At 32.6% G+C, this 12,074-nt stretch overlaps 1 protein-coding gene across 1 annotated transcript in view; it reads left to right on the top strand.

The window, feature by feature from the left end:
• The window catches only part of LOC105203788 (nose resistant to fluoxetine protein 6), a 32,936-nt gene that overhangs the window by 2,646 nt on the left and 18,216 nt on the right, over positions 1–12,074 (top strand). The window contains exons 2-3 of the mRNA XM_011172690.3: positions 2,485–2,681; positions 11,500–11,708. Coding sequence (XP_011170992.1) covers positions 2,485–2,681; positions 11,500–11,708 — 406 coding nt within the window. The remainder of the gene's footprint in view (positions 1–2,484; positions 2,682–11,499; positions 11,709–12,074) is intronic.

Raw genomic sequence — 12,074 nt, 5'->3', positions numbered from 1 at the left:
CATTTACGATCGAAAGTATAACATAGGCGAGAAAGCGAAGTTATGCATATTCATTGTCCTAATTAAAATGTTTCGATTCAAAGCTTTAAAAATGTTCTACTAACAAGGTCGCTAATTTTGAAATTTCTGTCACTTCTACATCATCGAAGCGACATATCTGTATCGTAAAATTTATTGTTATAATTATTATTGCGCGTTTTTATTCGAACTGTACAAACACGGAATTTATTTAAAGCTGGATACAGATCTGAAAATAACTTAATTGGGCCATGAAAATAATTGTGACGGATGTTCAAGCGTGATGAGCAATGTTGCAAAAATCGTGACATTTCTAGCAATTCAGTTTAATTATTTTGATGGCATAACAAAATAATTTTCAGATCTGCATCCAATGAAATTTTTAGAAACTTAAGCAAAACCGTTCCTCCTTTCCGTGTATAATTGTACACCGCATAATTAGATTAAATTACAAGAATGAGAAACAGACCCATGAATTATTTTACATAAGCGACATAATCAATGACGATTATTAACTAATAATGTCGCCACCAGTCTACGCTATCATTATCGGAACCGCGTCCGTCCGCGATTTAGAAAGTGAGAAAGGCTTGGGAAGCTGAGGTGGCCGGCACCGATGAAAGCAATGCAGCCGCAGCACGCGGGCTGCGAAGTCACATTCGCGAATTTACAGTGATTTCCGGTCGCGGGCTGCGTTCGCTTTATCGCGATATAATATATCCGCAGTAATAACGTCGACGGATGCACCGATGGCCAATTTGCCGTCCTATTTCGCGTCGCGGCATCCAACTTGCGAAACTGCAATCTTGCAGTCTCTCTCGCGCGCGACACGCGACACCCGGTGAGAGCATCTCTGCGTCGTGCCGCACCGATTCGGGTGTGCGATAGCGGCTCTTAAACGAGCCGAGTCGCACGTCCGTAATTACACTTAGAAAGCGACACTAATTGTCGAAAGCAATTTTTTTTCATCTCTGCTTCTATTAATGACTTACTTTATCCCTTGAATACGCGAGAAATGGTACGTCTAAAGAAAACTGTCATTTTTATATGTACGTGGAGAAATTTTTAGAATGATCAACCTAGAATGACTTTGCACGCGAGCACGCCACGCGACGCCAGTCTGCCGAGCGCGAAAAAAGAAAGAAAGAAAAAAAAAACAAATTTCGAATACATTAAATCGGAGAACATCCGAGTGACAACTTTTATGCGCTGACGGAAACGCGCTGCGTTAAGTAACACGATCGCGAAATATACGACGAGAGTAAACGAAACTTTAGCAATTATCAAGTTGCCGCGAGCCGCGACAAGTAATAAAAAGTTGCATCGGCAATTTCGTGTCTCATTGTTGCGGAGATTATTTCCAAATGCTACGCGGAAAAAGGACTCGCGTTGGGCAACCTCCTTCGGCGTTTTGATCTCGCGGCTGTCATAACCCGCCACAACTGGTCATTATTCTTAAAGCCAGATTACCCATCAATCAACCGGACGCCAGTCCGGTTGCGCCAGCACCGGCTGAGAATTCCAGCGCCGAAATGCAGCAATAACTTTATGACTCGAAACAATTCCACGGCAACTTTATAGCTACTTGTGTCTACGCAATATATCACCATATAGGTAGAAATTGAAATTATGACGTCCGACGATTTAACTTAAGTTAAACTTTCGCTAAGAAGTCATACACATCGCGCGTCTTAGAACGCGCGCGCGCACGCGCGAACGAGAGCCGAGAGAAATTATTACCGTCTGCGTGTCGAAAGTATGCAATACATTTTATTTTAACGCCTATTTACGTTACGGCCTCTTAAAATTTCCACGATCATTTGCGTAATACCAATACTTCCAGATTATCGCACAAAATTGATCGCTTTCGCGATAACGCGAGCGGCGCGTTCTTACGATGGCGATCGGTTCACGCGAACATGTGCATATGCAGCCCGATTGCACTTTCTACTCTCGTGGTCAACACGAGTCGCTTTACGTAACTGACAATGAACCTTCCGCCGACAGCCGTGTAATCAAACCCCTCGGGGAACTTGAGACAAACGATATTTTATTGCGCTCCCGGTGCAGACGGTGACAGACATTCAAAAAGAGAGAAAAAGAGAGAGAGAAAGAGAGAGAGAGAGAGAGAGAGAGAGACGGGGGAGAAAAAAAGTTATGAAGCAACCGAGTAACCATCAAGGCGCAGCATCCGGGTAACTAGCTCCGCGCGTCCGGAGAGATCTCAGGAATATTTTACGAAAAAGAAAACGTCGCGCAAATGTTTCCGCGAATTTGTCGCACGTCGTCATGCACACGCCGACACGCCTTACAATTTTCTACGATCTCAAAAGTGCCCTTCTTCTTTCTCTCGTAAGGGAGAGAACACGCGATAAAAATCACACGAAAGTGGTACGCTTATCTCGCTCGTTCCGCCCCGATGACCGACAATTATTTTTCACCGTTTCGTCTGACTTTTCTTTTCAGTGTCGGACGCGAGTGGCCGCTACTCCTCGCAATTTCACTTTGGTAACGGCTTCTGGCTGGGCTCGATCAGCCTCTGCAAGGAGCTCAATAACACCAACGGAAAAACTATAATGAGCGTCGAGGAGCAACCGCTTTTTCCCCTAAGATTTCACGTCGCAAGATTGTATCTAAATCTCCCGAAGGAAGTCGACTTTTCGGTGAGTCGTCGGATTGCGCTATTGCCACGTTGTAACCATTAGATTTGCTTAACGACAAAAATTAAGCAATTGCTTTTAAATTGATAAATCTTACTTGTTCCAATTTATATATATATATGTATAACAGATAAATAAATTTAAAAAGTATATATTTTTATCTACATTTTTAAATGTACCATATAATATAGTAAATGTGTTTTTTAAATACTTAATACAATCGACTACATCACAAAAAATGTTGTATCAACAGCATTAAAAATTTTAATTAGAAATAGTTTTGGTAATTCAATTATAATAAAATAGATAGTTATTAATAAAATAAATACTTGTTTGATTAAAACAAGAGCGTGATTGAGAATTAACAAGGTCATTCTCAATTAAACATTACTGTTACAGGTACTACGTCATTGTTTCCATTCATGCAATTAAATAAAATGCATTAAGTAGCATACAATCTAATTTTGATTTTTTAATTATCTATTAGTGAGTATACATCTTACTGTAATCTTATTATTACCGCAGATTATACGTTATTCATAACGAAATATAACAAAGCGGGGATTAGTAGTACGTGGCGCGTTTCATGGACTCGTGCATATCTCCTATTCGACACGATTTCATCATTCTGCACTTATCATTTTGCAACTGTTTATTAACTACGTTGCACGGAAATTAATTAACACGCATCGATACCTCGCGCAAGCTGACGAAATCATTACAAGACATTGTATATCTCTATAATCTTCAAATTATTCGTCAACTATTAGTTTCTAAGTTAAAAAACTATTGTTTAATAATTTATTTGTTATTTATCATAAATAATCCGCGTTTAAACGTGATAAGAGAAATACAGGATATTAAATAAGATCTTTAAATTATCTCTTTTTTGATATCTTTCTCATGTGCGTGTTAGAATATTAAGTAGAGAAATATTAAGATAAAATTGATATATAAATAATAAACTCCATGATTATTCATTATGTAAATTGTATAAATTATAAAAAATTCAGTTTTGAAATATATTCATCTATGATGAAATGTTTGTTGAATCTCTTTTATCTTTTAAACGATACAAAACCAAATTATGTAGATAAACATGGATAGGCTAAAAAATTAAGTTAAAATTGATACGTTAGATATTAGATATAATTAACCCTAGTTAGCGTGTTGTTTCAATAAAAAAGTAGAGATATGTAACTATAAAATATTTTTCTTCTTTAATCTATGCTTTAATTTCAGTATGTACCAAAACAATCTATAATATTGCCTTTTTTATGACTCTAATTTATATATGTGCATATTGAGAAGTCTCTACAATATTGATATTTCTCCTGCATCAGATTATGTAATACTTCATCCTGGAAAAATATAAAAGAACCAAGCACAAATTTAAAATTTTAATTAAAAAGTATTTGGAAAGAAGGAAAGATAATAGAATTTGTTCATATAACTTTTCGACCTACTTTGACAGATACTAATTTATTTTTATTACACATAAATGCATGCATCTATTAGACATAAATGTCTCGCTTTCCAATTTTTATGGTCCATGACAAATTAATACTATAAAGAAACTTAAACAAAAGCTTCACATTCTATACAAATATTTTGTTTGCATACTTTCATTATTAGTTTTTTTCCATATTTTTTTATTTTCATTATTATTTAAAAAAGAATTAAAAAATTTTAATAACTATATAATACATTTGAAAATTGCTCACACATAATATTCTAAACATATAATTTTTCATTGTTTTCTGTTAAACTTCTCTTAATATAGAATGTTTAATACAATTGTGTAGACTACATTAATAGCTTTATTAGATTTATTAAAATCTTTATTAGAAGCTCCTTTTTTAGAAAATTTATTCAATTATTACTACTTTTTATGAACTTATAAATTCTTTTCTATTATCTTTTTATACTTCTAAACTTTATTCTAGGCGATTAATATATTATAATATCCTAATAAAATGTGCAAATAAACGGTGCACATTGCGAGCTGCATTTTATAGTCTCTGTATGTGTAGAAGTGCAATAAATCGACAAAAAGATTCCACATGTTCCAGGATTAAGTATTGCAGCATTAATCTCTTAACCCATCTACTTTAAGACAATAGATTTGCGAGGTATTATCTTTATCTGCATTATTTTCGTGTGCTCTCAACTAAAATTTTTACTTATTCATATCTCTTATCTAGGCGTAATATAATTTTCATAAAGCCATTGTATCATATTAAAATAAAAAGTAATGTTTTTAAGAGACATTTGGGACTCACCGATACGAAGCGCAGCAGCGGAGTTATCGCGACTACGTCGATCTGTAACACACAAATTTATCCGGATTATAGCGATGCTTAAAAACGTTATCTTTAATTATCGCATGTATTGAGTTTTTTATCTTTTCTTTCACACAGAAATTGAATGAAATAATTATATATCATTCATGAAAAATAAATATTATATAAAGAATTAATCACCTCACGGTTGCTCCGCTTAATGCCTCCCAGGTCTCTTCCTTCTCGCAGATATTTTTCGTTGCACTTACACAATGATCACTCGCGAAACCGATTAATTGTCGCGCGTATATTCAGTATCAAAGTATGACGATTATGTGACGCTTCGCAAAGCAGTTCCGTATCTAAAAAAGAAAACACACGAAATATTAATAAACCAACGATATATTTCATTACTTCATGATTTTCATTTCTAATACATATTCTATTAGGACAAAATAACACGGTTTAAAATCGTATTATAAATTAATCAATCGCGCAAAATATTTGCTACAAAAAAGAACTGCGCGATATGCATGCGAATCATTTCTCCTTATGAATTATAAATAGAAGAAAATAGTGAAATACCATTGTGTTTTTTAAATAACTCAATAGATGTTAACGCGACACAATCTTATCAGCATCAGCTTGTTAGCTTAATAGAGTTCTATCAATCATCCTATAGGTAAAAGTTCATTAGGTATATAAAACGGACGTAATTTACTGAAGAGGGGAAAAAAAGAATGCATTTATGAGATAGCAGAGCGGTCGTAAAATACTAACAACCAACGTCATAAAAGGCACTTTTAATTATTCATAAATTAATGATTCTCCCTAGATCTTATAAATTAATAAGTGCCACAAAATAAGATTTTATAAACATTTTATAAATTTTATTTAAAAAAAAAAAGAATATTTTTAAATAATTTTTTTAACTCAAAAAATAACTTTTTAAAATAATTTCCTTGCTGCTAATAAGCATTATGCATTGTTTACTATGAGGTTGTAAAAGTGCAAAAGCGGTTTTATGCTCGCAATGCAAATAACTCACGACGATCTCACGATCCCTCTCACTTCATAATTATAACTTTATATGCTGAATAAATACACATCTTATTGTACACATTAAATTCAATTATATTATTTGAAAGCACATTCAAGGTCTTCAAGTTAAACTACAGTTAAAAAATTAATATCTAACATACTTTTCAAAATTACGTAGACAGCATATACACTTGTAAAAATCTACCTGTAAAACTGAAATTTATCTTCCATAAAAACGCAGCAAACGCTAATAATCAGTAGCCATCCTACAATGTTTAAATAGACTGTAAACAAAGTAATTTTACCGATTGCCCATAGAATTCAGACTACACTAAATATAGTATCTCATCAACCTCCTATTTTATAACCGCCCTCTGTAATTATTAATTAGTGAATACATTTATTCACTATTAATTATATTTATTATTCGCTTGGATCGATAAGCGTTAATGATACGTATAAAGAATAATAAAGTTTTATCCTAGTGATATAGAGAAATAAAACCGCGGCGATATACAACTTTCACTGCTTTCTGCCTATTTCGAGATATGAATGATAGCGTACGTCGAAGTTGTGTAAATAACACTCAACAGTATGCATGTAGCATACAAAAACTAATGCCAAGGCCGCGTGCCAACTTACTGACACAAAAAATTTAGAAGACTTTAAAGCGACTTTACAATACCAGCTAAAAGTTATCAAAATTTAAAAACCGCAAGGTTTTTAGATTTACCTTTTTTCTTAATCAAGGACAAAAACCGGTTGTAAATATCCAAACTTTCATCCCGCAAAAACAATGAAAAATTTAACTACATATAATGGTTTATGCAGCAAAAATGACTATATTTTGCAATTAGACAAATTTTGCAAAAATTTGTATTCAATTCGTCCTTATTTAATGCTTCCTTATTTGCAAGCACTACAAAATTTTACATAAGAATCAAGAGTAAACAAAAAATTACTTTTAAATCAATAAAAGAATTGTGCGTAAATTTTGAACATCATTCAAACATAATAGAATAATTTATGAAATATTTATATTTTTGATTTTGAAGTATGATACGTACATCCCTAATAAAATTTTTATAAAATTAATTATTTTAAATTAAATTTAATAAATTTAATAAAATTTTCATCTAATATTCATGTTCCTGGTAAAATTATTTTCAAATTAACAATTAATATAAACGACAAATATATCGTAACTTTTTTTGTGACGTTCTGTGATTATTCAACGTGACTATTCACATATGACGCCTCTCTGCACGTTTTCAATTCGTACTTTAAACGAGTCCATCGCGAGAAAAATTTGCTATTATCGCGTCGATACGCGAATTATTTTCTCCTTGCGGATTACTTATAAATCGCGTAGATTGATAAATATTAAAGGTGTTATTTATTGTTCATTAACGTAAGGGATGATAAAATTTTATCCTAGCCATTTACGATCGCATCGTAAGAGCTTGATAATCACCGAGCGGTTGTCGCCACTGGCTGCCTGTTAGAGCCTCAGTGTGCAAATAATAGCACAACGATCTTATGTACACAGCATTACACCGTACACCACGCTCTAAAATAACAACCTACCTACGTACCAAAACAATGAGGAAACACGTTATGCCACGCGTCAAACTATCGAGCACCTTACATCACGTATAACAACAAGCGCCAATTGTACAATAAAGCTTATCGACTTGTTGTCTCATCGTAAGATAATTCAAACATTTATGAAATCGCTAAATATCCTATCTCTTACAAATTAACAAATTAATTCCAATAAATGTGAATTTACGCACATTAACTCTAATGTTTACTCGAAAAACAAAGTTTAACTTATTTCGATCAAAAAAATATTTACAGAAATTAATTTATTGTTACGTTGTGCTAAATTCTTACGTCCCAATGCGAAATATGATTACTTCAATAAATTATAAATCTTTCGATCTTTTATAAATCAAGAAAATAAGATTCAACTGCTGTGAAAAATGTAGTGACTAGTTTGCTTTTCCTGATTTATTATCACGCAATTGCACTTGTATCGAAGAAAAGTTTGAAAGATAAATGTAACAGAAAACAAAATAATTTTTATTTTTCAAACAAGAATAATTTCATTCTTCTAAATTAAATTTTAAATTGTTTTCAAGTCAAATAATCAATGTGATTTTTATTTGTAAAAAGATTAAATAATTTGCATTTTCTATTAACAGAGTAATTATTAGGTGAGTGTAATTCAGAAATTATAAACCATTATTTTTTTTAATATTTATAGGTAACATAATTATTTCTTAAATAATTAAAATTACTTAAATTCGAGTCTCTCTCGGTTTAAAACATTTCGTCGTGTCAAATATATTTTATCTATCATTTTCAAATTAAGAGCATGAAGAAATACACGAACAAAATAATCTAATAGGAAAACGTACCCGTCGCGCGCGTACGTACAAATACTCGTTATTTACTACCAACTGACATGAAATCCAAGGAACGTATTATCTGTAAACAACCGAAATACAACCTTTATACTGTATGTATCACGCGTTAAAACAACGACCAACGTAAGCCACGGTTCGCCCAAAACAATGAACATTGGATGTGTGCGTCATCTGTGTACAATTGAAATCAATATCTATCGTAAACTGCTGAACAAAATTTCAATATTGGAAAATGTCGACCTTATCGAAAGTAATGGAAAATATTGAGCGCAGATCGCGTTGCATTTTTGTTAAGTCAGAGATCCAGGCAACAGCTGGTGAGTCAGTTTAACTTCCGATAGGAAAAGTAAGTTTCGGCATTTGCACTAATAAGATTATTCGCCGACTTAAATCCCAAAGTTCCACGATAGCACTGTTTCAAACGCTGGAAACTCGGTATTTCCCGCCTTTAATCTTGTTATCCTTACGGAGTTGAACAATATCATTACGTGCTTAATTGATAGAACTTCGCGCCTAAGCGATTTCGCCGTTTGCGGACTATGATCCGCACAATTTATCGAGTGGAAATTACTGCTAAAAGAAACCTTTCCGCCGCATCGATTCAGGACCAGCTTCTAAATTCAATAAATTGAGCATCGTCAAGTGGACCTCACTCCCCCCCCCCGCTCTCGTTCTCCAAAAAAATGATAAAAAAAAATAGAACGTGGTACGTTATCGCAAGAATCGATAAAAAAGTTTGAACTGCGTTATTTCATTGCGATGCTCATTTCCATTGCTGTGCCATCGATAGATCGACGTGACTAGACTAAAATTATAATTTTGAGCAACGGTCGAGTTCGATCGTCAAATACACAGAAAGAACGTTTTTACTAAAGTATTCAAATAGCGAATTTAATTAGACACATTAGTGCGCGTTAAAGTCGTCATACATAAATCGACATAAAGATGCACAGTATAAAATATTTTTTTTATTTATGTTAAAACCAGTCGTTACGATTTTTGTGTTAAATTAAACAAATCTATATTATGTTAATTTGACAAAATGTAATTATATTATTTGAATATTTTGTATTAAATTGACATTCAACATTTCTTTATTGATAATTTATTAAAAATTAACCAAATAACATAGAAATAATGCAGTTTTAAAACGTAAATTCTAAGACAATTGAATAAAATGTACGTGTCTACAAATGTATTATAAATATTAATACATTTGTAGACACAATAATAAATTTTATGTTTCCAATTTGTTTCCACAGTTGCAGTTTTTCATTTTTTGTGTATTAATTTTTTATTAGATATTTTCAAACGTATTCATATTGTGTTAAATTATCACAAAAATTTCAATGGAACACGCGATGTATTCTATGTTAAATTTAACATAAATTTTCCAAGTGTGAATAAATTTAATATAAATATACAAATAAGTTAAACTTAAGAATTCTAAACGTACTTTTTTGTGCTGTCAAAATATACATCATTCAAGATATTTACATTTTTTTATTTAGATTAAATCAGTGTACGATTTCAAATGTGCACCAGTGCATATTAGTGCAATCCAATTGAATTTGCTATATAAGTTTAGCTAAATACAAATCTGAAAATAATTTGATTAGACACTATGAAAATAATTATGTAATCTGTCTAAAGACATATACACCATATCTGCAAAAAGATTTATAAAAATTAAAAAAAAAATATATATATATTATTTTAAAATATATTTAATGGCCTATTTTATCATTGCTTAACATGCTGTCTCAGTCTTCATTGCTGTTTATTATAACCTAACAATGTCTGGGCACGTTTTCGAATAATTTTATCGTCTGGAAGCTTGGAAATTTGATTAGCAGTCTCTGGATGCAAAAATTTTTAAGCGTTCATGAAGAGAAAACGTCAGGGAAATGTTTATGTAACCTAAAATAATTATGCTATCAAGGTCGATAAATGTGGAAGTCGTTTTATTCGGCTACATTAGAAAACTAATCAAAAGCATCGATTAAAATAGTTATTAGGCTATAATAGATAACAATAATTTGATATATTAGGCAACAACAAAGTAGAACATTGAATGTAAAGTAACTGTAGCCAATATGGCCTAGTACCCGATACGGTTTACTTGCTGTTTTTAAATAATTACATGGTGAATTAAATAAATAACGCTAATATATGTCATATCAACGAGACTTGTTTGCAACAGATGACTGCTCAATTTGTGTGTTCTATTGAGATCAAAAGTGGAATTTTCGTGATTGTGTTTCTCTTCTAACACTTATTGTAAAAAAAAAGAAAAATATATACTTAGGTAATATTAAGTACATATGTACTCATATTTTAAATTAATATTTAGAAATGCTTACTTTGAGTCTGACCATCAGTTTTTTATTTTAAACTCAGCAAAAAATTAGAAAAAATCGTAAAGCTAAAGTAGGTCATATAGAATAAATTTATCTTATTTTAAAATGATATATTACTTTTCTAAATTCATAAACCTTCTTGCAAATGTAGTGTATTGCTAGAATGCCAAAACTTTTTGCAGCTTTACTCATCATGCTTGAGCGTACTAAATTATTATGATGGTTCAACAAAAAAATTCTTTTCAAAAGTACAAAAAGATTTGTACTTAGCTAAATTTTTAAATATTTCAGTAAAACCATTCTTTCTGTTTTGATTCAGCGAAGATTACTAGACAGCTTTTACAAAAAGTTTAAAACCTTCCCATTCTTCTCATGCGTAAAAGCGCGTGAACAACGAAATCTGCAATGTCAGCATCACAGGAAACCCGCATGAAAGACGGAGAGCACGCGAAGCTTCCCAAAAATCGTATTTCTCTGTCAAATTTTTTAATATAATCTTTTTGTAATGGTCAGTGTATTTTTCAATAAATCATCAGCGTCTTTTCTTTTGGAGATGGTTTACATTTTTTACAACAAGCACAGGCACCGAAATGTGGTAGAAGAGTACTCCACGCCCCCCACTTGGCAAGATTTATTAATGAAATAAGTTTGGTCAAGAGACAGAGAATACGCCCACTCTAACGAGATCATTTCATTTTCTTTCCAGACACGTCAGGTGTTTTTGGGTCTCTGCCTGCCAGGTACATGCGATCGCGCATCCCTGACCTCGATGCTAAGGGCCAGCGCTGATAGAGTCGAACGCGAAGGCAATTCGACCTATCGATCGAGCGGCCCGAAAATTCACGTTGTTACGGTGAAGCCCGTGCCATCCAGCAATTACTGCGCCTGGCAAGATCCCAAATTTTACGTCCTCTCGTAAGTAATCCAAAAATCCTCTTACAACCGAACCGTAAATTGTTCGAAAAGTTCTGATTCACCAACCAGTAGACTAATAGACCAGTAGGCCAGTAGACTCGTGATATGTCTTTCGCAAGATAATTGAATATTTTTGGAAAGAAAAATGATTGCAATTGTTTAGTGAGAAGATGTAATCGCGATGTTAATTAATTGTTAATTAATTCCATTTCAAAAACGTTAATTATTTCCGATTGTTGTACGTGTACAAAAATAATTATTTCACATAATATTATTTAAATGCGACGTTTGCATAATATTACACAGTGCTCTCTCGTGACGTTCTAGATAGAACTAGCTTCGATAACAGAAAAATATTATTCATGC

This window comes from Solenopsis invicta, chromosome 6 (genome assembly GCF_016802725.1).
Source record: "Solenopsis invicta isolate M01_SB chromosome 6, UNIL_Sinv_3.0, whole genome shotgun sequence".
In the NCBI taxonomy this organism is placed as follows: Eukaryota; Metazoa; Arthropoda; class Insecta; order Hymenoptera; family Formicidae; genus Solenopsis; species Solenopsis invicta.
The sequence above is the reverse complement of the archived record's forward strand: the minus strand, read 5'-3'. Positions and strand labels throughout refer to the sequence as shown.